Genomic DNA, 27,375 nt, shown 5'->3' with positions numbered 1-27,375 from the left:
ATGTTGTCAGGCTTCCCAAATCATGTCAGCTCCAGCCACCACAGCCTGTGATCAGGTCTGGTGGAAGCTGCAGTCTAACAACATCTGGAAGGAATAACACTGGCTAGCCCTGGTTTAAGGAAATGAACAGAAGTGTCATAAAACGCTGTGGGCATGTATATAATACTGCCAAAGCAGAGGTTTGCTTCCTCCTTCCGTGACCCAAACACTTCTGTCAATCTAAGACAAGGTAAACACAGGAGACAGGGGTTCAAGGGAAGCCCTTCAGAGAAAGGCAGAGAAAGCACGTAAGAGCAGGCTTGCTGGATCAGAACAAAGGCCTATTTTCGTTTTCCTATAATAAGTGGTATCTATTCCAGGTGCAGAAGAAGGGCACAGTCCCTGACGTACATGCAACTCCTTTTTGTCTAGGTCTGCCAAGTGGGTGCTTAGGGTCAAGACTGTCTTAAGCTATTAACAACCAGTAAACTGGAGACATGAGTAACAGTAAAATCCTATGCATATGTGCCTGGGAGTAAGCAACATTGTCCAAAGTAACACTTTTACTTCAGAGTAAACATGCCTAGGACTGGGCTTTGCGGTTTATTTATTCAGAAGACAGCTGCACTTATTACCTGCACCCTGAAGAGTACATAGGAATAGAAAACAGTTAATGTTTGATAAGAATGCACACCTTAAGATTGCCTAGCTGTATCTTAACATTCTTTTAAGCACACCTGTTGTGAACCTGCTAATCCGGGAGGCTAAGCAATACCAAAACCTTCCTCCCCCCCCCCATGCCGTAATTATGGCTGCAGGTGAGGTAATACATTCTGATGGCTGCAATTAGGGATTGCTACGCACAAAAATGTACATTTTAATATACAGCACCTAGTGAGGAAAATTTAGAGTATTGTTGTGCTTTTCTCCCACAGAAGCTTTACTTGCTGTGCTAGGACGACGCGTTGCTGTTTTTTGGGTGGCGGTGGCTGCACTGAATGGATTTCTACAAAGCCAAGACTATTTTAGATGAAATTACGAAGTTGTAGCTGCGGCATTTCACTCTTAACGTGACAATTAATCTAGAAGGAACAACTCTTCTCTAACCAAAACACGTATCAGAACCCCCAACGAAATCGCATCCAAAATATTTGTGTGTGTGTGTGCTAGCAATAAGGCTGCTTTCCTATACATACTTACCAGGGGGAAATCCCAATGGAAAACAGTGGTAAACAACATGCATCATATTTCAATGTACCGGAATGCATACTCGCGCAGCCCAGTTCCTATCTATGCACGTTGACTCGGATGTAAACCCTAACTGGGTTCAATGGGGGGGGGGTATTCTCCCAGATAAGCGGGCTCAGCACAGCAGACAGGGAGCGAGCCCCATCGAGCGCAATGAATGACTAACCCGCTTGCAATTCAAATATTCTTTTTGGGGGGGCGGGCGGGGAGCGTTTCATAACAGGAGGGGGGGAGCCGCCATAATGGGCAGGGATTGGATAGATGAAAGGGAGGGAAAGGGGTTAGCCGACGGAAGCGGATGCTTTAGCTGCAGAAGGGAGGCAGCAAAGCTTAGGATGCGGGAGCAGGGGAGGGAGGGAGAGAAGGGGTTTTTATTTTTATTTTTTTGCATTTACCACGACCCCTCGGCCGCTGCTTCTCGGCGCCTCCGCTGCGTGGGTCTTACTGTTTAGCCCGGCCATCTTCCGAAAGGAGGTTGGCGAGAGCCTTGAGACGGAGGAGGAGGAGGAGGAGGAGGAGGAGGGAAAAGAGGCGGCGCCTCGCTCGGGAAAGAAAAGGAGCCTCCGGCCGCTGCCGCAAGAGGCTGATTGAGCCTCTGCAGCCTCTGCTAGACGTGGCCCGCGCCGTCGTGGCTTCTGCAGAACTGCTCCCAGACATCCACACCCGCCCTTAGGGGGGTTTCTTCCAGCTGGCGCAGAGAGGGGGTGATGCCTCTCAAACCACCTGCCTTTGGGCAGGGCTTGCTGTTACCTCGACGGACCAAAAGAGCTGTCTGTCCCCGGTTTCAGCCCCGGAACCTTTTTTTTCTAATGCCCGCGCTCGGGCCTGTTCAGTTCCTTCAAGGAGCACAGCTCAAAGCAGCTGCTCCCTCTCCGCTTGAAATTTGCTACAGCAACCCCACTGGGGGGCTTCTTTGAGGAACGCGCGATTTGAACCTAGGTCTTAGGAAGCCTAAAGCCTGGGAGACCACTGCCTTGTGAAGGGAAGCGGGCCTGGTTCCAGGTTGAAAGGAAGAAAAGGGGGATATAAATGTAAGAAAAGCAATACATAATATGATATGCTTACACGCTAACCTAGATATAGGGAACATTATGCCCATGTGGCCCTCCAAACCCCTGTGTCTGGCCCTCGGGACTCTCAGCTGGCTACACCTCAGCCACACCTCTCGCCAACCCTGCCCCGAGTGTTTTCGCCTGTCTGGAATTTGTCCTTGAACTGGCTTTCACAGTGCATAGCCTCTTAGATGCATGCTTATTGGGCATTGATTTCACTGGGACTTAAAGGTGTCTCTGAGTCTGCAATCTTACACACATGAGGTTGGATCCAGACTGATTTAACTGGGGAATAAGTTTTATTGTACTTAATGGGGCTTCTGAGCAGACGCAGGATTGTGTGTGCAGACAGTTCCCACTGACATCGGTGGGACTTAAGTCATGACTAATTTGTCCCAATTAAGTATATTGGGACCTTAGTTCAAGTAATACTATGAATGTCTGCTTAGAACTCATTGGGTTTAACAGCGCTTTCTCCCAGATTGCAGCCTTTGTCTGCATCCAGCCCATAGATTTCAGATGGGTGAGTGTTGCACAACATAAGAGACCCCGTGGTAGAGACCCTAAAAGGCTAGCATATATTATAGGATAAACCTCAGTGGACCAAAGACCACTTCATCACCTACATAATTCACTGATGGCAACTGAAGACAGCCTTCCATGCACTTGATGAAATAATCTCTTGTCCGCAGAAGCTTATGCCAAATCAAATGTGGTAGTATTTATTTATTTGAAGCATTTATACTCTACTCTTCAACCAGAAAGTTTCTGGAGTGGCATACTGATAAATGAAAACAGCACATCTGCTGCCCTCAGGTTTACAATCTGAAAAGATGGGACACAAAAGGGGGGGGGAGGTTTGGGGAGAAAAGACGAAAACAAACAAATTCTTAATGTTACAACTTTTTTATACATAACAGCTGGGATGGAAACCAGCTGCTTCCTAAAAGCCTAGTGACCAGATCTTCCTGAGAGGCAGGGATTTGCCCTAGATCACTCATTGATTTTATTAGCTGGGTGGGCATTTGAACCTTGGCTTCCCAGATCCTAGCCCAATGCCCTAACCACTGCACCACACTGGTTTTAATTTTAGCATTACACCACTTTCTGCTTATCGGTTAAAAGCAAACAGTGTTTTGGGGTGGAAGAACTAAAGCCAAGGGAAAGGAATTAAGCCTTTCCCTGTGTGCTGCCCATGGCAATTTTGAAACAAACAATAGTTGTGCATTGAATGTAACATGTAGCTTGGCCCTCGACCCCAGGTTTACCCTTTCAGAACGAATAAGGTCTGCCATTGGTTCAGTTAACACATCATAGGTAAAAGGTAAAGGGACCCCTGACTATTAGGTTCAGTCGTGAACGACTCTGGGGTTGCGGCGCTCATCTTGCTTTACTGGCCAAGGGAGTAGGCGTACAGCTTCCGGGTCATGTGGCCAGCATGACAAAGCCGCTTTCTGGTGAACCAGAGCAGTGCACGGAAACGCTGTTTACCTTCCTGCCAGAGCGGTACCTATTTATCTACTTGTACTGCCTGCTTTCGAACTGCTAGGTTGGCAGGAGCAGGGACCGAGCAATGGGAGTTCACCCCTTCGCGGGGATTCGAACCGCCAACCAAGCCCTAGGCTCTGTGGTTTAACGCACAGCGCCACCCGTGTCCCTTAACGGATTATGCCAATATATATTAGTGGTTTACTGTGAACAAACCAATTTCACCCATAGAAACCACAATCAGTAAGCCAAGATCAAACCTTCACAACAGAATGTTGTTGGTTGAGAGTGAAATACCCCCTCTGCTCCTACCCAACACACCGTTAACACTGAGATTGTGGTTAATTTCCTTTGCACTAATAAATTATGGTTTACTGTGACATGCAAACTGGGCCATAGGTTACATGTAGAAGGTCCCAGGTTCTAAAGAGCTCAGATAGCTTTGGGCCTGAAATATTGGGAGACTGACACAGGTTAGAGAGAACAAGGATCTCAGGCAGCTTCATATGTTCATAATTGGTGCAAGTCAACATACACCAAACAGCAATGAGAACAGATTGTCCTATAAAAACAACTTGACATTTCTTCTTAGTGTTCTAATGAAAGAAAGAATTCTAATGAAATCTCAATTGTGTTTATTCACCTTTGTTCCTTTTGCTATACTGGCAAGGGCACACGAGCCAATTGAAAAATGCTGCCAATCCCATCGCTGGCAGTTCTTTTACATATACATAAAGATAGAACAACATTCCTGGGATTCTCTAAATGTATTTTGTCAAACTTCCTGGAGAGAGAGAATTGAATAAGAATGTTTTCCATGTGTCTGTAGCTTGAATGTTTTTCATTACAGCAATTCCCCCCACCCCCAGTAATCAGCCATGCTGATGACCTTTATGAAAAGTACACATCTGTTTTAAATGGAAAGAGATATGTCCGTTCCATATGTTGACTTGATAGATGCTTCCATGTGCATCAAGTAGCAAAGAGCATCCTGTTCCATTGTGGTGTTCAAAGACTGGCAGAGCACAACACTGGCAGCGTAAGAAGAGGGAAAGAGGAGCGCCATTGACACTTGGGTGCAGAATGAACGGGAAACAAACCATAGAGCAGCTGTCCTAGCATTATTTCTGAACCAGCAGCTTGTGGTTGCTCACAAACCATGGCAGTGAAGACTAGGACAAGCTCGCCAATCACAATTTGCTTAGGAGAAATAAATGAGCATGGCTTTGGGTGTAACACTAAGCCAGCCTTTTCATTGTTTGCTTCCTCACTGAGAGAAAGGTGGGAAGTGTGTGGGCTAAATACAATGGCACATAGCTCATGCACAAATTAATTTGCCTAGCCTTGGTTAATGGTCAGTGTTATAGCTGAATGTATCCTATGCATCTTTCGGCAGTAGCGCTGCAAGTCATTTTTATTCAGGTTGGATTCTGGTGAAGTATAAATGGGACGCGGGTGGCGCTGTGGGTTAAACCACAGAGCCTAGGACTTGCTGATCAGAAGGTCGGCAGTTCGAATCCCCGCGACGGGGTGAGCTCCCGTTACTCGGTCCCTGCTCCTGCCCACCTAGCAGTTCGAAAGCACGTCAAAGAGCAAGTAGATAAATAGGTACCGCTCTAGCAGAAAGGTAAACGGCATTTCCGTGCTCTGGTTCGCCAGAAGCGGCTTAGTCATGCTGGCCACATGACCCGGAAGCTGTACGCCGGCTCCCTCGGCCAAAAGCGAGATGAGCGCCGCAACCCCAGAGTCGGCCATGACTGGACCTAATTAATGGTCAGGGTTCCCTTTACCCTTTACCTTTAAGGGTACAAACAGCCCGTGGGATGAACTGACCTATATCTAATTACTTTTTAAAAAGCCATTACAGTATTCTGATAAATGACAGAGAATTATTTAATAAGGCATTGACTCTTATTCACTGCCCAATTCCCACCCTGAAGTGAAAGCAGGAACAATCTGCCTTGTCCCAAGCTGCTGAGACACATGCAACACTGAACTATGGCATAACTATGGTTTGTTGAACCATGGCTTAGCGCTATGCCTGAGCCCTGCCCAGCAGCTTACCTATGGTTTTACTGCCAACACCATGATCTGAAGCCATGATTACAAATCTTACAAATCTTCACTTGTTTTAACTATAGCTTGACATTATGCGGTATTGCTTCTTTAACCATGGTTTGTTTGACCATCCCACACCAGGAGCTCACTAAAAGACAAAGGCATGAGACAAAAACAGCTAGAAAACAAAAAAAAACCTTTGGAGAAATAAACGATGGTTTGCTTGATCATTTGCAGTAGAAGTTGTGTGATTTGTTAAACAAACCGTCCCATGCTGGTGTATATGAACCAGGCAATTAACAGGGATATTTGCAATTCCAGGGACTTTCTGTGAAGTTTGGTGAGGAGGATGTCCTGTATGTGATTTAGGACACAATCCAAACACCATTGGCAGGGCTTTGCAGGGGGGTGGAACCGCTGTCATTTCCACAGCTCAGCTGCTCATGGTAGTTGTAGTGGATGGTGGGAGAGGACTGAGCCCAATTGCTGCTCCAGCTCCCTCAGCAACTGAATCTGATCAGGATTGATGCTGTTACATGATGGCAGTGGGATTAGCTTGGGATGCAATGGATCCCAGACTGTCTCAGCCCCTCACTGTTTGGGGGCTTTCTGCTAGCCCTTACCACAAGCAGGCTTCCCACTCGTCCACACATTCAGAAGCCACTGGGAGGCAGGTTCAGAAGGCAGAGCTGAGTGGAAGGATACCGTAATTCAGTCTAACCCTGGCAGAAGGGAAATTTAGAATGCTCTGCAAGTCTGGAACATGCACAGCCTAGTACAATGCCATTTGCGTTGTATACAGTGCAGTTAATGTGTGAAGCAGAGTTCATGCCTCAGTTCTAACCCACAAAAAATCTTAATGTTTTGGACTTGTGATGACAAAGCTTGCTCACATTCCCATGACCTTAAATGCAAATGTGGTTTGGAAGTGCTGTAAAGCTAGACAATTTGGCAAGATGTAGGAGCTGCAATGGGTCTAACTTTGTCTTGTTCACTAAATCTTGTAATACTTTAATCCTGGAATATACCTGTTCTTTGAGCATGCCTTAAACATCAAGTGCTTTGGATTTATAGAGCTGCTTTGGTGAGCATCACATTCCATTTACTGCCCCTATTTTCACCTTTAAAGGAAGATTACACCGTTTCCTGGCTGTTGGGTAATCTAGAAGCCAAACCATAAATAGAACTTGGAGCTTTGGTTAGCAACTCTTTATTATACATATATTTCCCATACTCTCTTAATTTATCATCTTATTTGAATTATTGCTGTACATCATGTTACATGAACAATTAAACTTTTGGGGTGTTTTTTAAAAATAAAGTATAGGTCACTGAACAATCAGGAAATAAATAAATAGATATATTTATTTGGAAAAAAATAGATATTTTAAAACTTTCAAAACTAATATATAGCTAAAGTTCTACTTGTCAAAACCTAAATATTAACCTACAGATGAATATATGGGTATTTTGTGCTTCTATAGTAAAAGTAATATTTGTTTTCATCTCAGAGGATTCCCCCCCCCCAACAAGGATGCCCTGATCATTTGTTTGCAATATAAATGATTCTGTGTTTCTCAATTGTCTGAATGTCATGTTCCAGCTGTTTCATCTCTGCTTCCAGCCTTTCTTTGTGAAGTTTCTTTGGTAGTGTGTCTATTTCAACGGAAAGGCTTTGGAATTGGTGATGCACGTCTTCCCAATTCTTCTTAAGACCCTATTTGGAGTATACAAAGAGACGAATTAGTATACGGGCAGCATTATACAGTAACACAATAAGGCTGCAATCTTATACAAGCCCTCTGGGAAGCCACCCTATAGTCATACATGCATTCACACACCATATATACACGCATAAAGGTACACACATCAGAGCACACATACAAATGCAGGTACACATAAATACACGACTAGAAGACACATACTAGGGACCTCTCTGCCCAGTTTAGCATCACAGAGGGGTGGGGGAATTGTGCCCCCTGCGCCTCTTCAGACTATTGATCTGAAGAGTGGGGAAGTTGGTGCTTCCCTTCCCATTAAGAGGCTGGGCTTATCTCTCTGCCCAGCCCAATGCTGTGTTGTTACTTGATGCAGATTCTGCTACTGCTGCAGGCAAAAATTGGTACATGTTGGAGGGGTAAAAATAAATAAATTGCTTAATGGTTCAGCCTGCAGGGCAGCAGTTCACCACCCTGCAATGCATACTTACACTGGAATAAGCCCCATTGATCTCCATGCAATTTTCTTCTGTGTGTGTGTGTGTGTGTGTGTGTATATATATATAGGACTGCAATCCTATACTCCAACTTGGAGACCTCCAGATGTTTTGGACATCTCGTATTATCCCTATCCACTGGCCATGATTGTTGAGACTCCAGAAACAGCTGGAGGTCACAAGTTTGAGAAAGGCTGCTATACTCAGCTGAGTGGAAGCTAAGCTCCACTGAACTCAGTAAGGCTTTCCTCTGAGTAAACATTTATAGGCTCACAGTCCTATATACATTTTCCTGGGAGTGAGGTGCACTGAACACCATGGGATTTACTTCATATTAAGCATGCACAGATTGCCTTGCACAACTGTATTTTCCGCACACTGTAACGTAAGAAAAAAACTCAAGATGTTGGCTACTGATTATTCTTTAAAGTGGGACAAAACCTTTTGACATGCCTTTAACTGCAGTTGGGCTCCACAGTGGTCCACTACTGCTGACGCAATTAAGTGTGTGATGATATGGAATCTAGCTTCCAGAAAAGACTTTGTAAACATTTCTGTCACATCCAACTTGCTCAGTCCTGCAGATAACTATTTTAGAGCTCCATCTAGTGAAAATCTACCCTTCTTAGTTGCACTGCTATTCATAAAGCCTTTCCCATTCGTGCCTGTACAAATGTATCTTTTATGCCTCAGTCTGTCTAATTCAAGTCAACCCACATACCTCAAGAAGACTGTCCCTGTCTTCATCAGAGAGCCGTTTCATGGCTTTTTGTCTGAGAGTTTCCTTGACATAGGCATCATATTCTTCCTGAGCTCTCTTTACTTCTTCATTTCGCTTAGTTACATATTTCGGAGTAATGCCGTAATCCTACAAGAAAAATGCACCTTCCAGATATTCATATATTTTTGTTGTTGTTGTTGTTGTTGTCATCAACAACAAAGACCCTTATGTAATATAACTTTTTTTGCTTATCTTTTTTTTAGAAAGAAAAAGACTACTTTGAACTTTTTCTAATTAATCCTAGTATATACTAATAGTGTACTCATTCATTTGGGTATGAATCCTTATGTAGCCAAAAGCAGCATCTACAGGCAAGTAGGACATATCAACAGGCATGAGGTTTTGCCAAAGTACCAAAAAACCTTAGAAATAGAAAAATAATGGAGAAACACACACTAAGCCTCTAAAATTTATGGAAATGTTGGCTAGGGACCTTTAGACTTCAGAACTATAGATTCACAGTGCAATCCTCCTATACATACCAACTCAGACGTAAGCCCCACATAATTCAATGCTGCTAATTCCCAGGTAAGTAGATACAGGATTGCAGCCTTAGCAGAAAAATTATTCCATTTCCTATGAATAGGAAGGGGGATGTAGCTGGTACCCTTGTGAGCAAAGGGACTGATCTGGAGATGGATGGGATTCTCCAGTTGATCTGTTGTTGCTTTTAAATACATGTGATTTCAGTTATGATATTAAACATCTAACACCTTTTATAAAATACTCAAAAATATCCCTACTTCTCATTAATGTCCACTACTTCACTTTGGCTAAAAATACTAAGATTCCCAACAAAGATATTCAGGGTCAGGCACTTCTGGTTTCTAAAAATTTTGCCCGTGCCCTAAGAACATAAGAGGAGCCTTCTGGATCACACCAATGGCTCATCTGGCTCACTCAGTATTGCAAATAAGTGAGCCTTATGTTGCATTCCTATGCTTGGGAGTTGATATTGGCACCTGTCTGTCTCGGGAGACAATGGAGGAGTGCGCCTTTGGGGGTGAGGTCAAGCTGTTGAAAGGTTGCAGCGCCTGCTGTGGCTGTAGAGAACAATGTGGGAGAGACATGTTATGTTGCAGATGAAGGCATCCAGTTGTGCTGCTGCAGATGTACCACGGTGTTTCTTCTCTCTGTGCTCCTTCAAGCAGTCTTTTCTCTTTTGGTCACTGCTATGGATACACGACTTGACTGCCTGTCTCCAAGCACTGGGGTCGTCCACAAGGGATTCCCACAAGGCAAATGGGTTGATGTTGCCTGGGAGTAAACCCCATTTAACTCAACAGGACTTATTTCTAAGAAGACATGTATAGGATTTCACTGTTAGTAAATGCACCACATCATTTTGATAAGGCATACCTTTTTCTTGAGATATTTTGGAACGAGTCCTGAAGTTTCAAGGACGTATTTGTCGCCTTGTCGTCGGTCAACACAAGCTGGTAGAGGTTTCTTAGGCACTCCCATGATGACATTAGCTGCATTTGTGCTTATGAAATTCTTTGAACTCTGAATTCCCATGAGTGGGTGATCTGACAATTTAGGCACACCTGGTTTCACTTTCTTTCCTCCTTGATGTTTATTTCCTGTTTTTTTTTAAAAAAATAAAAAGCCACAAAACGAATCACACTTTTTAAAATGTTCATCTACGTGGCACAGGATTCTGCTAAGTCTATGCCTTTAATTCAACCTTCACCTTTGCCTCCAATTTTCTGGATTCTGATCTTTCAGCCCTAGACAGCTTGTTTCCTTATGACACTTTGCATCATAAGGAGGATTATTTTGGGGAGCAGCAAGTATAAGAAGTGATGTGTAAGAAGTGAGAGGTGACAGCTCACGAAGGACTAGGTAGAGAGGGGCTTGTCATGTCCTGGATGATAAATGAATAAAGTAACTGCTGTAAACTATCAAGATGAACAATATTTAAGCCATTGCCCAAGACATCCCAGTGAAGGGCAAAAGATACATTTCAAAATAGTTGTGGAAAGAAACAAAACAACTTGATGACATATTGCCATAAAGGCTTAAAAAGCTAACTAAATGTACATTAAAAAACCAAACTATATTGTGCTTCAGGAAAATACCCACACTCATTATTTTGAAAAGTTTCATACCTTTTTTTGTGTCATTGTGTGTATGTAGTTGGAGGGAGGTGAGTTCTTGTCTGCTGCTTTTATAATTAGTCTATGAACATTTTAAATGTTTCTTGTTCTTGTTAATTTTTTGTATCTTTTTTGTTTTTCCTAACCCTATTTTTCATATTGCATGTCACACTGAAACTTTTTTTGTAGTACGTATCTAACAAATAATAATATTAGAATAACATTTGGAGTCAGCAACGCTGAGGCTCCTGATTACTTGGGGTCCAACTGTAATGCTCCTGGACTTGTCACAATTCCCAAAATCCATTTGTGAAAACAAAATGTCACATTCTATAACCACTCTTTCTGACAATATATACATTTATAAGCAAACACTTCCATTTTAAGCACTATAAGGGGACTTCAGTGGAGATCTCTATTAAATAGCTGAGCTTTCCCAAGCATGGTGTGGATTGGCCAACTTAAGTCTTCCTTATAATATGCAGACTTGGCATGATTAACAAAAGCCTTGATGTCTAGCCTTGCACATCCAGATCAGAGGCAAAAACTAAACAACCAGCCAACTAACATGTGGTCCTTAAAATCACTAGAACAGAATTGCCCATGTGTCCAAGAGATTACAGTAGATATTACTGGATGTTAACCTGGGTAAAATTGTAGTGGAATTTTACGTGGCCTGGGATACTCATCAATGTGGTATAGTCAGAATATTACACCAGGCTTAGGGAGACTGGGATACAAATAACTACTTAGCAATGGTACTGACTTTGGGCAAGTCTTTATATCTTCTAATCATAGCCATTAGAATAAAATTGGGGGGGGGGGGAGAACAACGCTGACGAGCACTGCTCAGATAAAGGATGAGATTAAAATGAAATAAATATCTAGGCTTAGGTTTGGTAGGCTTTCATTATATCAGCTCCCTGCTCCCTGTGTTCAGCAGTTACCATCTCTGCAGGCAATCCTTATATCTGCTGCTAGAAGTAGGGCTTTTACAGCAGTGGCCCCAAGTCTGTGGGATGATCTCACTCTAGAACTGAATACTTTTTCCTCTTGGTGGAAACTTCCTGGTGAGAAAGGAAGTTAATATCGCACATCGTTTCTCACCAGGTTTTGGAGATTTCTTCTGAGAATGAATTGGAATGGCTGATTTCTGTTCTTGGCTGCAGAGTTTTTATCTTGAATTTACAGATATTTTTACACGATTTGTTCTTTTGCTTTGTACCAAGCCTTATGAGGCGTGGCTGAAGGTACTGGGTGTGTTTAGCCTGGAAAAGAGGAGACTGAGAGGAGATATAGAATCATAGAATCATAGAGTTGGAAGAGACCACAAGGGCCATCGAGTCCAACCCCCTGCCAAGCAGGAAACACCATCAGAGCACTCCTGACATATGGTTGTCAAGCCTCTACTTAAAGACCTCCAAAGAAGGAGACTCCACCACACTCCTTGGCAGCAAATTCCACTGTCGAACAGCTCTTACTGTCAGGAAGTTCTTCCTAATGTTTAGGTGGAATCTTCTTTCTTGTAGTTTGGATCCATTGCTCCGTGTCCGCTTCTCTGGAGCAGCAGAAAACAACCTTTCTCCCTCCTCTATGTGACATCCTTTTATATATTTGAACATGGCTAGATATGATAGCCACCTTCAAATATCTTAAGGGCTGTCACGTGGAAGATGGAGCAAGCTTGTTTTCTCTTGGTCTGGAGGGTAGAACTTGAACCAAAAGCTTCAAGTTACAAGAAAGGAGATTACAGCTAAACAATAGGAAGAACTTTCTGACAGTTAGAGCTGTTCAGCAGTGGAGCGGTCTCCTTTGGGAGGTTGTGGACTCTCCTTCATTGGAGGTTTTTAAGCAGGCATTGGATGGCCATTTGTCATGGATGCTTTCGTTTAGATTCCTGCACTGCAGGGAGTTGGGACTATGATTCTATGATTCTATGCACTGGAAAAAGAGACATACAAATGGTATACATTTAATAAACATATACAAATTAATGAAACATACTCTGTGGTAACTTTGGTTCCTTTGAATGTTTCTGAAGGAAGTCTTTTGGATTTGGCACCTGGACTTTTGGTGGTCCTATGGTTTTCCACGGTGCTTTACTTTGCTGTATTGTATTTTTTACATACGTTTTCAATGTCGATACATATCTTTAGTGAAGAGAAAATATACACACAATAATTAGAACTGAAAGAGAAGCTACAGGCTATTCCCCCTCCCCCCCTGACAACAATGTTCTTGAGCACTGTCCCTTAATGACTGTAGTCTATCAAAGTAAAAAATGAAATATTTGAAAAGAAATAATATTGTTCTGATCTCATTTGTGCCTGAAATCAGCAACACCCATTGACTTGGTTCACATGACACAGTAAGCCAAACTATGGCTCACCAGGACCATGCAAATGGGCAGCCTCAAGAGGAGGTTGTAGTCACATTGCTCTGCCCCAGTCTTCCCAACTCCCGTGCAAAGTTTGTTCTTGGCTGTAGCAAGGAATCATAGAATTGTACAACTGGAAGGAACCCCAAGCGTCACCTGGTCCAGCTCCCCACAATGCAGGAATCACAGCTAAGGAGAGTTTATAACTACAAACCCAGGTTCAGGTGGCATGTGAAGTTAAAACTGGGCTTAGTTGTGGGAGTAATAAAGACTGGGGAGGAAATAAGTGACTGTGACACCTTCACAAGGTCCCATTAAGCCATAGTTTGGTATTATACACTGCACACCTATCCAGAGTTAAATCAACAGTGGAATAAAAGTCAGCAAAAACAGGGAATTGCTGTTCCAAAGTGATTCTCTTTACTGGGTTTGAAAACACTGTTTCTCATTTATTTTATCACTTTATAGTGATTATAGTGAATTTCTCTCTTGGTCTGCCATGACTTCCAGTGGTTTGGGTCACATGAATGAGAAAGGCATAACATTTGCCTGAGCTGGTGAAATTAAATTTCAGATATTGATTGCCGTATATTCAAAAAGATGCGTCCATTGTATAATTCTGCCATTAGTGGTTCACGCAACAAAAATCCAAACCACATAAGACAGAGCTGGGGAGTGTTCTCTTTGACTGCAATTTGCAGCAATTCCCTTATATATCAGCCACACTAGTATGCTGTGAGAGGATATGAAGCATATCTTGAAAAATTAAAAAGATGGAAAAGAAAGGAGAACAGCATTAAATACTAGGAAGCAAAAAAGAAAAAGGCAAAATCTCAAAATTATATTTGAGCTTTCACATGATGTAAAAGTCACTTCCAGAACTATAGTGGATTACAGTGAAACTATAGTGGAATATAATGCAAGTTTAGCACTCATTTCCATATTATTTGCTAACAGATTTTTTTTCTGGAAGTAAATAACATAGAAATGAATAATAAACTTGCACTATATTCCACTATAGTTCCAGAAGTATTCTGTCGTGAAAACAGAATAAACTGCCATGTGAATGCACCCAAAGGTCCCTTCTCACTTCCAAGGCTGTAGTATGATAGGAGACACAAAATTCATTTTAACAGAAAAATTATTGTAACATTTTCCCATAGGAACAGGTCCATCACTGATTGACAAGTATAAAAGGTTGTCAGAATGAGTCCCAAGTGTCCTTACCCACATACCTGGGGGCCTTGCAAGACTTATCCAGATTGTAAGGTAGAAGGTTGTAAATGCTCTCCTCCATGCACATTGCTGCCATCTTCACAGAGATACAGTCTGCAGATAATTTAAATTGCCAGACTTCTAAAGTGACCTGTCTTAAAATATCTGTGTCTGTGGAGGGGATACATTGATTGAAAATGTATTGTAACTGTATTGTAACTTTTGAATAATTTTTTTTAAATGAAAAAAGAAATCTTTTAAAAAGTGAACTGCCTGTCACATTTTGTCTCATAAACACCATTCCACCTCTCCTTTCGGTTTTTCTCCCCGCATCCCGTCCCCCAGGCACATACTTCTTATCCTTCCCTTCCTTCTTTTACACTCTATATTCTTCTCGTTAGCACATTCCTCCTTGGCTGGTCACTTTTATCCTTTGACCTCAACATTTCAACCATCCCAGTTCCACGGTTTGCCCGAATATCGCTCACATTATCACTTCCAGCCTCCTCTCTAGGTCTGCACAGAGTTGACCCTGGGTCAGAAGTTGTTGGGACAGCCTCCACCAGCACGATCAGTAATCAGGGCTGCAGAGAATCATCCAACCACATCTGCAGTACCACAGGTTTCTCACCCATTTTTCTAAGTAACAACATCACATGGAGTCTCTACAACCTAACACCTGAATTGTCCTGCCAAGTGGGTGAGGAAGGTCTTATTGTACTTCTGCACTTGGCTGAGGAAACCCATGTATGACTTCCCCAGAGTTATGTTAAACCTCACCCTGTGGTAGCTTGGATAGTTTTAACACCATCCTGCCAAGTGATCGGGCGATGTGCTTTGCCACACGTCAGCTGTCATACGTGCACAATGTATGCTGCACAAGTTAAAAGCAGCTATCGGAATAGGCTCCAGAAATGCTATAATGCAATGTCAAAGCGCGTACATTATTTTTTTTATTACGGTTCATGGTTCCCAAAAATACACAAATGTTTTTCGTTCAGGGTCTGGGTTTAAAAAAAACCTCCAGTTAAAAGGCTGTCAAGGTGACAGACCTGGGAAAGGCGAGGCTTTGGGGAGCTGCTGCTACTGCTGCTTATCTGAACAGGCAGAGGAATAGTGCAGAGATGAGATGATGATGATGATATCTTAGCCTTTGAGATGTTGTTGGACTACAAAACCCCACTTCGCCAAGAAGCTCACTGGGTGACTTCGGGCCAGCCACTCTCTCAGGGCTGTTGTGAAGTTAAAAATGTGTGAGATTTGGACCAAAAAACAAAACAAAACAAAAAAAAAACGCGCGCCGTCTGCACCCGCTCAGAGTCCCTCTTGCTTTCCCTGCTCCCTGCCCTGCCTTCCCATCCCTTCCCCGCCTCCCTCTCTTCGCCTTACCCCGCTCTCCTTTCTCTCCTCCGAGCCCTTTTCCGCTCCCGTTCGAAGCCTCCTCGGCTGCCGCGGATTAGAACCAGCGGCACTGTTTGGTCGCCCTTGGAAACCACCGCTTAGCAACGCGCCCGCGTGTGTGTGTGTGTGTGTGTGTGGAACGGGAGAGTGGCTTTGTGACGCCATTTCCGGGCTGTGCCGTGAACAATGAGCGAAGCCGGGGGGGGCGGGGAGGAAAGGAATGGCGCGCAGGCGCAGCAGGGGCAGGGAGGGAGGACGCCGCCGTAGAGATACCGCGCAGAGATAGGAAGGAGGACGCCGCCGGCGTGGGACTTCGCGCACGCGTAGTAGCAGGTAGGTCTGCCTGCATGTGGTTAGAGGGGGGCTGGGTTGAGCAATGGCGGAGAGGCGCTTTATGGGAGGGCAGGGATTTTAATTTTTTGCGTGCCTTGAAACGGATTCCTTCCTTCCTTTTCGGATCCATGCTACGTGCATGGATCCTTCCCTGCTCACGAGGAGCAGCCTCCCCTCTGCTCTTGGCAGCCTTGGCAGGGAATGGGGGGAACGGGTGGGTCGCCCTCTGGTTGTCCTGAAGGGAGAGACTCGGTCCCCATCCTGCTCGAGGCGCTGCATTGGAGCAGGAGCTTCCCTCCCCACCCACTGACGAGACCGGGGGGGGGGCGCCCCATATCTTGAAGAAGGGGTACTCTTCGTTGCTTTGTTTCTGCTGCAGCAGAGAGAAAAGTCACGGGTCGCTGAATAAAGTTTAAAGGGTGTCAAAATTGTGGCATGCAGGAGGTCTGGTGGGCCCGCCGGCATCAGATGCACCACGCGAGTAGGCTGGCAGGGAGAAAGGAGGGGGAAAGCAGAACCCCAAAGCAGTAACGTGCAAGAGACGCAGAGCTCAGATGTATACATGAATACATTCACAACTGCAGCCCAGTAAATTGGCAATACAATAAATTTGCTCAGCAGAGCTAGGCAGATCCCAGTGCTTTTTTTTTTTTTTTAAAGAATCAAAAAGGTGCTGGTACGCAGTTCTTGAAATAAGTGCCACGCTTTTAACATTTTGTGCGGGGGATGTTGGAGGCAATAGGCCTCTGAATACCATTTGTGCTCAGATTCTGCTTGTAGGCTTCCCCTAGGTATCTGGTTGATCAGTATGAGAACAGAGTACTGTACAGTGGTACCTTGGGTTACATACGCTTCAGGTTACATACACTTCAGGTTACAGACTCTGCAAACCCAGAAATAGTGCTTCAGGTTAAGAACTTTGCCTCAGGATGAGAACAGAAATCGTGCTCCGGCGTCGCGGCAGCAGCAGGAGGCCCCATTAGCTAAAGTGGTGCTTCAGGTTAAGAACAGTTTCAGGTTAAGTACGGACCTCTGGAACGAATTAAGTACTTAACCCGAGGTACCACTGTATTGGACTAGGTCGTTGGTCTGATCCAGCAGACACTTCTTATGCTGCTTGATGTCCTTTGTAGAAGTGTGGGATGTAAATGTAATAATAACTAAAACAACATTTGAAAAGATTCACACGTGTTGCCTATGGAAGAAAGCTGGCCACTGCTGGGTGAGAAGCAGTGATAACTAAGACAATTCATATTGGTTATGATCACATTTGAATGAATACATTGACCCTTCACTTCATTCTTGCCATACTCCTCTTCTTCCAACCTTCTTAGAAGTCGGATTCTGCTTTGAATTGGGGTCATTGCTACTGGCATTGCTAGATGCAAGTTATAGAAAATGCTTTGCAATTGCATTCTGATTGTTTAATATAGTAAGTGATGCCTGCACAGGAAGAGGAAGAGAATTGCAAGGCAATTCTCAAATCACTGGATATTTTTAAAATTTTCATAAATGAGTGCTATTTAAAGCTTATCCACAAATTCTGTTTTCTCTTTTATGTTGTACAACAGCTAATGGCACAAAGAAGTATTGGAAATACCAACTTACTACTTCCATGTTGCATCATAGTTATTGTAATCATCTATGCTGCATGGCTGAAATGTGTATTGAATTGCTCATGGCAATCTTATTTTTGGATGTTATTTGCCAGTTTAATTAGAAGGGTGGCACTGTGGGTTAAACCACAGAACCTAGGACTTGCTGATCAGAAGGTTGGCGGTTCGAATCCCCACGACGGGGTGAGCTCCAGTTGCTCAGTCCCTGCTTCTGCCAACCTAGCAGTTCGAAAGCACGTCAAAGTACAAGTAGATAAATAGGTACCGCTCCGGTGGGAAGGTAAACGGCATTTCCATGCGCTTCTCTGGTTCGCCACAAGCGGCTTAGTCATGCTGGCCACATGACCCGGAAGCTGTACGCCGGCTCCCTCAGCCAATAAAGTGAGATTAGCGCCGCAACCCCAGAGTCGGTCACGACTGGACCTAAGGGTCAGGGGTCCCTTTACCTATGTCTGACCTGAGACAGATAGATATTCAAATTTTTCTTCGACAGTTTTGTTGCAATGATAATGTAATGGAAAAAAACAGTTTGGGGTTTCCAAGGGGACATCACGCAGATATATAGTATTTTAAGGGCAAATCCTTGGGATAGATTTGAATGCTTTGGAATCAGAGCTGTAGAAATATTATTCAATTCATTGCTTTCTGGTTAAAGTAGGTCAGCACACATTACTGGCAGTGGGGTAGCAATGCCTTTATGGGAGCTTTATGTGTACCTACATTAGTATTCATGGGCGTAGCCAAGGGGGAGCAGCTGCCCCCCCCAATCAATAAAAGTACATAGCAAACTGAGGTTCTGCCCCCCCCAACAAAAGGTTTGCCTCCCCCACAAAAAAATCCTGGCTACGCTCATGTTAGTATTCATCAAATTTCAGCCTGGATCTATTTCAGCGGGGCCACATTGGGTGTGTGACAATAACAGTATACAATATACGTTTAGTGTACAGTAGTTCAGAGAACCAGCCATGTCCCAGAAGGCCAGTGTTCTACATAGATGGTGAATTGCAGCCACATTTTTTAGCCAGGGAAGAGCAAAGAGCTGTGAGTTAAATATTTGCACTGGCACAATCACAGTCACGGCCCCACAACGCTGAAGGACTCTGCTGATTTCTGGCCCAGTCACCACTTTTCATCTGTTTGTCGCATTTAAATCTAGGTTTCCCAAAGTAATCAGCACATATTCCTGTATAGAGACAAGCTGCCGCTGGAGAAGTATAAGCTCTGTGACCTGCATTCATTTGTATACATCAGCTCAATTTTCTAAATAAAAGAAAGTAAGCAACTTAAAAAGAATAAAGTTACAGTTAAAGCACATTGGAGGTATTCTAGTAATGCAGTAGAACAAACAAAATCACTACAAATATTAAATGTCTATATAAAGGTCACCACGGAAATGTAATTTAAAAATATGTTTTTATGCCTTTATGCCCCACCTTTCTTTCATCCAGGTAGTGACCAGCCCAGCACTGCTTAGCTTCAGCAAATTGTTTCATTTGCCTTCAAACCATAACCTGGGACTCATTGCAATTAGTTATCCAGCAGGAAATGCGCCTGAATTTTTATTTTATTTTTTAAAAAAGCTTTAGCTGCATGATGGAATAGAGTTGGGGAGAAGGTTCCTGCTCCAAGCCCCAGAAAACTTAAATAGCACAGAAAAAGTGGGAGCATGGAGTATGGAAAACAGTTGCTGTGTGAATGTCGTACTTCTCTGATTGTCATGCTAGTTGACTATAACACTGTGACAGAGCAGACCTCCACCCCTGCAGATGCTGTTGGCCTACAACTCCTTAACCATTGGCTGTGCTGGCTGCAAGTGATAGTTGTAGTCCAACAACCTCGGAGGACCACAGATATCCCTGCCTCTGTGCTATGACTAGAATGGAGGAGTCCCTTCAGGACATTTATGCCCTCTTGTCTTACAGACTGCATACAGTAGTACGTCGGTTTAAGAACAGTCCAGTTAAAGAACGATTTGGTTTATAAACTCCGCAAAACCAGAAAGAGTGTCTTGGTTTGAGAACGTTACCTTGGTCTAAGAACGGAATCCGAATGGTGGAAGGGCACCGGCAGTGGGAGGCCTCATTAGGGAAAGCGAGCCTCAATTTAAGAATGGTTTTGGTTTAAGAATGGACTTCCGGAATGGATTAAGTTTGTAAACCGAGGTACCACTGTACTTCTTATTATGGAATAAACATGTCAAAAGATGCCAAGGGGCAAAAATGAACAGTAAAAGATGGTGAATGAGAATGGTTCGTCTGACACTATTAAAGTAGCTCAGCAAGTGAAAGAAGCTTTGTTTGTTTAGAACAGGTGGGGAACTCGTCCCCCTCCAGATGTTGAGCCCCAACTCCCATCAGCCCCAGCCATCAGGGCCAATGATTAGGGATGATGGGAGTTTCCCAAAGCATCTGGAAGGTACCAGATTAGCAAAGGCTACATTAAACTGTGCTTTCACCAAAAATATTTTACTTGCAAGAGCTAAGCATCTAGCAATAACAGAATGCAGGATTATATTGTTTTCAGGGCCAATTTGTTTTAATTTTGAAAAGGCAAAGCATACGAGGTTTTCCTAGTCTCCTAACTTTAAGTGTGTGCACTGTTTGTTTTGCGGTACGTGTTGATGTCGCTGTTGATTTCCCTGAGCAAACAAAACGCATCTACTCTTGGCAACGTGTTCATGTTCTGGGGCTGGAGAGAGTCCTCTTTGCCCGGTGCTTGTTCTTCTGTTGCCTCTGGAGCGCAATTGCTTGTGCGGCATTTGCTTCACTCTGATCTTTCTCTTTTATTCTGCTCCATCTAGATTGAGGCTTTAAAAAAGGAAAGAAAGCCGTACGTGGTTGCTGCACAAGAGCACGTCACAGATGCCATTTGCCTGGGCTTGTTATTATTTTTTTGCAATGCCTGCTCAGACGATAATGGGACAGAAGTGAGCTACCCTTGCAACCGTAAGTTATGTAACAAAACAATTGGTTGGTTGGTTTCAAAGAAAGAAAATATATTTGGATGCTAAGAAAGGATTTTATATGAATGCATAAAGTGCACTCTGGCTCCATTTAAACGACTGGGGAAGTCTTGACATTCCAGTGGGAGTTGAATTGCACTCATGGGTGCTTTTGTTTGTGCGTTTTAAATAAAAAGTTAAAGTATTCATTGTAATCAGCTGTCACCTTCTACAGGTTTGCCATCCTCTGGTAGTTAGGGTTAATGTGCCCCAAATATTTCCTTACATGTGCAAATAAAGGCAAGGGGAGGGCAGGGGTGGTACAATATGTCTAAGAAATGGAGTACATACTGGTTTTTCTAGCAGCTAGTTTCGGGAGCTCCATTGAGGATTTTTTATTGATTCTGAGAACATTACCTGCCTATAGTCAGTGCCTCTATTGAGTATTCATTGTAGCTCTGTGGTGTTAGAGGTGGTTCTGTCCTGTTCTGCTTGTGGCTCTTAGCCAAGGAAACAGTTAAGCTATCCTACGCACAGAAAATGAACTAAGTGTAAGGATTTTATGCAGGAAGGCACAGAGGCTTGTTTTTTTAAGCATGTGGCTTCTTTTCAGAGTAGAAATGTCACAACAAACACGCATACTTTAAAGGGAAAACCTTTCCCCTCTGCACAGATTTCACAGAAGGTGGAATTCAATAAAATCCTCACCCATTTATTTGTCATGATCAGGTCACAGAATGGGTGAGCGATCTTGTTCAAAAAACCCCCAAAACTTCCTCCCCTAAGATAGGAATGGAGCAGTCAGAAGTGTCTTCACATTCTAGTAATTATTTTAAATGTCAAGTGGCTAAGGTTTAAAGTATTTCTGGCTCACTGGATTTTCCCTTCCTCTTCTTTTAAAGTGTTTCCTTTCCTTGTGAAATTGGCTCGAGAGAAAAGAAGAAGATGTTTCATGTGGTCTGGAATCGGCATCTAAAGCTAATGAGTCGCATCATGGTTTCTGATGTGTATTTAAAGTTGATTTTTTCAAGAAGCTTTGCCCTTGCACGGACACCATGGATGTCGAGGCATTCTCTTGTCGGGGACAAGAATATTGTCCTGATGGGACCCCCTGGCGCTGGCAAAACGACAGTGGGGAAAATAGTAGGGCAGAAACTAGGCTCCTGCTTCATAGATGTGGACGACGATGTCCTTGAAACAACCTGGAACATGAGTGTGGCAGAAAAATTGAAGGATGTTGGCAACGAGCAATTTTTAGAAGAGGAAGGAAAAGCCTTGTTAAATCTTTCAGCATCCGGAAGTGTCGTTTCCCTTACTGGCTCCAACCCAATGAATGCTGCCAGCATGGAGCACATGAAGAAAAATGGGGTTGTGGTCTATCTGGACGTACCGACACAAAGCATCATGGATCGGTTGCAGTTGATGAAAGTAGACCGTATTGTGGGGCAGGGACCCGGAACCTCACTGAGAGACATCCTCCAGTTTCGGAAGCAGTTTTATAAGAAGTGGTACGATGTCCGTGTGCTTTGTGAGAATGGAATTACAGCTGACGCTGTTGCAGAGAAAGTGCTTCATGCAGTGAAGCGGTACCAAGACTCCGACTCTGATGGCTTCATTTCCACCAGGAGTCTAAGATGCAATAAGAAGGTTGAGCCAAAAGGCTCTGTGAAATATTTCAGCGATGTTCTTGTTGAGGGACTGGCGCCTGATGGTGGGCTTTTTGTTCCTGAGATGGGACTTCCAGTATTCACTGCAGGAGAATGGCAACATCTACTTGGGGCAAGCTATGCTGAAAGAGCTCAGGTTATACTGGAAAGGTGCATACATCCTGCTGATGTGCCTGCTTCCAAGTTATGGGAAATAGTTCAGGCTGCCTATGGACAAAATTTTACCTGTTCTAAAATTGCCCCCGTTAGGCACCTGGCAGGCAATCAGTTTCTTTTGGAGCTGTTTCATGGACCAACGGCTTCATTTAAGGATTTGGCGTTGCAGTTGATGCCCCACCTGTTTGCATATTGCATCCCCCAAAGCTGTAACTATTTGATCTTGGTAGCTACTTCCGGAGACACAGGAAGTGCCGTCCTGGATGGTTTTAGTCGGCTTAAGGAGACTGATAAACAAAGGATTGCCATGGTCACCCTCTTTCCCCAGGATGGAGTTAGCCAGATTCAGAAATCACAGATGGTGGGCTACCAAGAAGCAAACACAAAAGTAATAGGTGTCAGATCAGACTTTGATTTTTGCCAGTCTGCCATCAAGCAGATGTTTACCGATTCAGATTTTACCGGCTTTCTCACTGTGGAATACGGGACAGCGTTAAGTGCAGCAAATTCTATAAACTGGGCTCGCTTGCTTCCCCAGGTGGTCTATCATGCTTCTGCCTACCTTGACCTTGTTGAGCAAGGCATCATTTCCTTTGGGAACCCTGTCGATGTCTGTGTTCCCACAGGGAACTTTGGCAACATACTAGCCGCTAAGTATGCGCAAATGATGGGGATCCCTATACGGAAATGCATCTGTGCTTCCAATCAAAACAACGTCTTGACGGAATTCATAAAAACAGGCCTGTACAATATAAAGGAGAGGCGATTAATGCAAAGTCTGTCACCGGCAGTGGACATTTTGAAGTCTTCCAACCTTGAACGACATTTGCACTTGATTGCTAATGGGGACGGGCAGCTGGTGACGCAACTGTTTAGCAGTCTGGAGAATCAGCGCTGCTTCCAGTTGCAGGAACACTTCCTGCACAGGCTTCAGCAGGATTTGGTGGCTGATTGGTGCTCTGAGGACGACTGCCTGGGTGCCATTCGCTCTGTGTTCGATACCACAGGCTACATTTTAGATACGCACACAGCTCTCGCAAAGGTGGTTGCCGATCGACTGCAAGATAAAACTTGCCCGGTGATCATTTCTTCTACGGCTCATTATTCCAAATTTGCACCTGCTGTCCTACAGGCCTTGAGGATTGGAGAAATCAAGCAGACTCCGTTAAGTCAGCTTCACTTGTTAAACTCTTATAACCCTTTGCCTCCGGTCCACAGGGGCCTATTAGAGACTCTGAAAAAGAACGAGAAGCAGCAGTACCAGGTCTGTGCTGCTGACATGAACGTCCTCATGGAACACGTTGAATCCTTAATACAAAACCACTTCATGAAGGTTTTCTAACTGTAGGCTTATTTGACATTTTCCTCCTATAGCGCTTTGAATATTTTCCCTCCTCCTCCTCACACATTCACCCAAAAGCATGTTTTAATAAATGCTTAATAAACACAGTAGCTGCCTTTTAGTGATTATATACTGCCAGATATTTACATGCATGAGCACTGAATGCAGTGTAAGAAACAAAAGTATTGTTGAAAAATAATAATGTCATATTCCCAAAGGTGAGATCATTGTTTGGAAGAGAAATAGAAAAGGTTAGCATATGGTTCCCAGGGAAGTCCTGTTTTGGATGCTCAGTACTGCCCACATCATCTTGCAGCAATTCTCCAGGGTTTCTCCCTGCCCTATTGTAGAATCGTAGGGTTGGAAAGGGCCACAAGGGTCCTTGCAATGCAGGAATCTTTCATCCAACGTGGGGCTTGAACCCATGACCCTGGCATTAAGAGTCTCATGCTATACCGACTGAGCTAATGAGAGGAAGAAGAAGAACCTGGGACCTTCTGCATGCAACTGAGATGTTCGAAAGCACATCAGAGTTCAAGTAGATAAATAGCTACCACTCTGGCGGGAAGGTAAACAGCATTTCCGTGCGCTGCTCTGGTTCGCCAGAAGTGGCTTAGTCATGCTGGCCACATGACCCGGAAGCTGTACGCCAGCTCCCTCAGCCAATAAAGCGAGATGAGCGCTGCAACCCCAGAGTCGTCCACGACTGGACCTAATGGTCAGGGATCCCTTTACCACTGAGCTACAGCCCTTCATCAGATGTTTCTGGTTGGCTCGGGAAGGAATAACAAATAGTTTTGGGGAGATACTTTGTGCAACACTATTTAGCCATTAGCCACAAGATGGCATCCTTAACAGTTTGCTAACAATGTTTACTAATAATAGGGTTGTCATATTTCAAAGTTGTTTAGCTTTTTTGGGGAAACCCCCCAAAATAGTGTTTTTGCTGCTTTTTACATCACGTTGCCATACATTACATCCAGGTTTCCCCCTGACATTTTGCCAATTTGGCAAAAGTACCCCCTGACGCCATTTTTACAACTGGAAACCAGGACATGTCAGGAACTTTCCTGACGTATGGCAAGCCTACTAATAACATTTCAAAGTTTGGACTTGCGTTAAGGGACTCTTTGAGTTATCCATAATAGTTAAAAGAAATATTTATAAATTGGGGGTGGTGGAAAATTCATCCCAATTCCTTAAAAGGTGGGAAGAAGAGAATGCAGAGAAACACCACACACGTAAAATATTGTTGGGCAAAATCCTTTGGGCCAGCATTAACACTGACAAGCTCTTCCTCAGAGCACAAGAAGGTCTCTCATAGATGGGTTGTTATGCCATTATAGTGGGGTCTGAGTCACTGGTGCCATCTCCCAGCGACTCGGGCACCCACAACATTTTTGCAGTGGGTGCCCGACCTCTGCCATGACCACCACCTCCGCAGGCTGCCCGCAACATAGCATAATACCCAATTTAGCATCAGCTGACAGCCATAGAATAGTAAGCTGTTCTCATTCTCTAACTTCCTCCGTGTTATGAAATGAGCTTGAAAGCCTCATTATCACCTCATCCAATTGTGCGGTGCTCCTACAGACGATGCCATTTCTTTTGCTCGGAACAAGGTCCTAGAGCAGCAGTCCCTTGTGTTCCCCTCTGCATTACACCATGGGCACACACACCGGAGCAGCTGCCTGGGGGAGACAGTCTCTTCCAAATGTCTGCATTGCCGCTGCAGTCTTAATGAAATATTAGAAAATATTAAAACTGCTATGCAAGAAGAAGCCACCTAAGCAGCCGCCGTGCTTTGCTTTATTCAAATAAGCCTAGGTAGCATATTATGCTCCTCCCCTGCCCTGTCTGCTTGGGCTGTGCTGCTCTTAGGAGTCCAGGGAGCAATGAAATGGATGAGGTGTTTTTGCTCTTGCTTGAGAGAGCAGGAGGCCTGTCAGTTCCAATCCCCCTGCCAGCTTCCCAGAGCCAAGGTGGCGGCAGGAGTGACGGATGTGCTGACATATACAAGGAGCCGCAGAGCTCTGATCTCCTTGGATCATCTGCGCTCAAAATGTAGGCCTTTTAAGCTGTTAGGATCGCTTTCAGCGATTAGTGGCATCTAAAGAGATAGGGAGGGATTTTTAAACTTGCTAGAGAACTATTTTCAATCGGGGCCTGGTAGATAGATTGTAAATAGGGAGATTGTCGTCTATTGCTCAGTCTATTCCTCTCTTTGCCTTGTTAATCAGTCAACAGACATGAAGCATTTGGTACATAAATAGTTGGTTAAGTCCAGCCAGAGGGGGAAAAAGAGGGGGAGCAATTGGTTGCTACTAAAGAACTGGAGTCGGGTGGCGCTGTGGGTTAAACCACAGAGCCTAGGACTTGCCGATCAGAAGGTCAGCGGTTTGAATCCCCACGACGGGGTGAGCTCCCATTGCTCGGTCCCAGCTCCTGCCCACCTAGCAGTTCGAAAGCACGTCAAAGTGCAAGTAGATAAATAGGTACAGTGATACCTCGCAAGACGAATGCCTCGCAAGACGGAAAACTCGCAAAACGAAAGGGTTTTTTGTTTTTTGAGTTGCTTCGCAAGACGATTTTCCCTATGGGCTTGCTTCGCAAGACGGAAACGTCTTGCAAGTTTGTTTCCTTTTTCTTAAAACCGTTAATACAGCTGCGACTTGACTTCGAGGAGCAACTCATAGCACACAGTGTGGTAGCCTTTTTTGAGGTTTTTGAAGACTTTGGTGATTTTTGAAGCTTTTCCAAAACTTTTCCGACACCGTGCTTTGCAAGACGAAAAAAACCGCAAGACGTAAAAACTCGCGGAACGAATTAATTTCGTCTTGCGAGGCACCACTGTACCACTCCGGCGGGAAGATAAACGGTGTTTCCGTGCACTGCTCTGGTTCGCCAGAAGCGGCTTAGTCATGCTGGCCACATGAGCCGGAAGCTGTACGCCGGCTCCCTCGGCCAATAAAGTGAGATGAGCGCCGCAACCCCAGAGTCGTCCGCAACTGGACCTAATGGTCAGGGGTCCCTTTACCTTTAAAGAACTGGGGGTTGTATCTGCTATAGGTTTAAAGCAGTATCATAACACTTCAAATAGTCATGGCTTCCCCCAAAGAATCTTGGGAACTGTAGCTTGTTATGGGTGCTGAGCATTGTTAGGGTACCCCTATTCCCAGGGTTCCCTGGGAACAGGGATTGATTGTTAAGCCATTCTGGGAAATGGAGCTCTGTGAAGTAAATGGGAGCATCCTAACAACTCTTTGCACTCTTAGCAAACTATGGTTCTCATGATTCTTTGGGGGAAGCCAAAACTACCATATTTTTCGCTCTATAAGACGCACCAGACCACAAGACACACCTAGTTTTTGGAGGAGGAAAACAAGAAAAAAAATATTCTGAATCTC

At 44.1% G+C, this 27,375-nt stretch overlaps 3 protein-coding genes across 8 annotated transcripts in view; 1 reads left to right on the top strand and 2 right to left on the bottom strand.

Moving 5' to 3' along the window:
- Window positions 1–1,763, bottom strand: part of PRTFDC1 (phosphoribosyl transferase domain containing 1) — a 56,881-nt gene extending 55,118 nt beyond the window's left edge. The window contains exon 1 of one of the 2 annotated variants that reach the window (XM_080974519.1): window positions 1,623–1,763. In XM_080974519.1, coding sequence (XP_080830645.1) covers window positions 1,623–1,688 — 66 coding nt within the window. In that variant the 5' untranslated portion in view covers window positions 1,689–1,763. The remainder of the gene's footprint in view (window positions 1–1,622) is intronic. The other variant, XM_080974518.1, reaches the window with a different exon arrangement.
- A 5,405-nt stretch (window positions 1,764–7,168) lies between these two features.
- ENKUR (enkurin, TRPC channel interacting protein) lies at window positions 7,169–16,052 on the bottom strand. Its single transcript, XM_080974514.1, has 6 exons — window positions 15,902–16,052; window positions 14,533–14,683; window positions 12,925–13,070; window positions 10,181–10,404; window positions 8,762–8,908; window positions 7,169–7,542 (listed from the first exon to the last, which is right to left on the bottom strand). The coding sequence occupies exons 2-6, from the start codon at window positions 14,607–14,609 to the stop codon at window positions 7,369–7,371; spliced, it is 768 nt and encodes a 255-aa protein (XP_080830640.1). The 5' UTR covers window positions 14,610–14,683; window positions 15,902–16,052; the 3' UTR covers window positions 7,169–7,368.
- A 75-nt stretch (window positions 16,053–16,127) lies between these two features.
- THNSL1 (threonine synthase like 1) lies at window positions 16,128–24,075 on the top strand. Of its 5 annotated transcripts, none has more exons than XM_080974434.1 (4): window positions 16,128–16,246; window positions 19,019–19,074; window positions 20,663–20,807; window positions 21,706–24,075. In XM_080974434.1, the coding sequence occupies exon 4, from the start codon at window positions 21,749–21,751 to the stop codon at window positions 23,966–23,968; it is 2,220 nt and encodes a 739-aa protein (XP_080830560.1). In that variant the 5' UTR covers window positions 16,128–16,246; window positions 19,019–19,074; window positions 20,663–20,807; window positions 21,706–21,748; the 3' UTR covers window positions 23,969–24,075. The 5 variants fall into 5 exon arrangements, with proteins under 5 accessions (XP_080830560.1, XP_080830558.1, XP_080830556.1 ...); XM_080974432.1 differs by having other exon boundaries at window positions 19,019–19,136; XM_080974430.1 differs by lacking the exon at window positions 19,019–19,074 and having other exon boundaries at window positions 16,131–16,246.
- Window positions 24,076–27,375: the final 3,300 nt, after the last annotated feature.

Source organism: Podarcis pityusensis, assembly GCF_964106645.2.
Source record: "Podarcis pityusensis genome assembly, chromosome: 12".
Lineage (NCBI taxonomy): Eukaryota > Metazoa > Chordata > Lepidosauria > Squamata > Lacertidae > Podarcis > Podarcis pityusensis.
The sequence above is the reverse complement of the archived record's forward strand: the minus strand, read 5'-3'. Positions and strand labels throughout refer to the sequence as shown.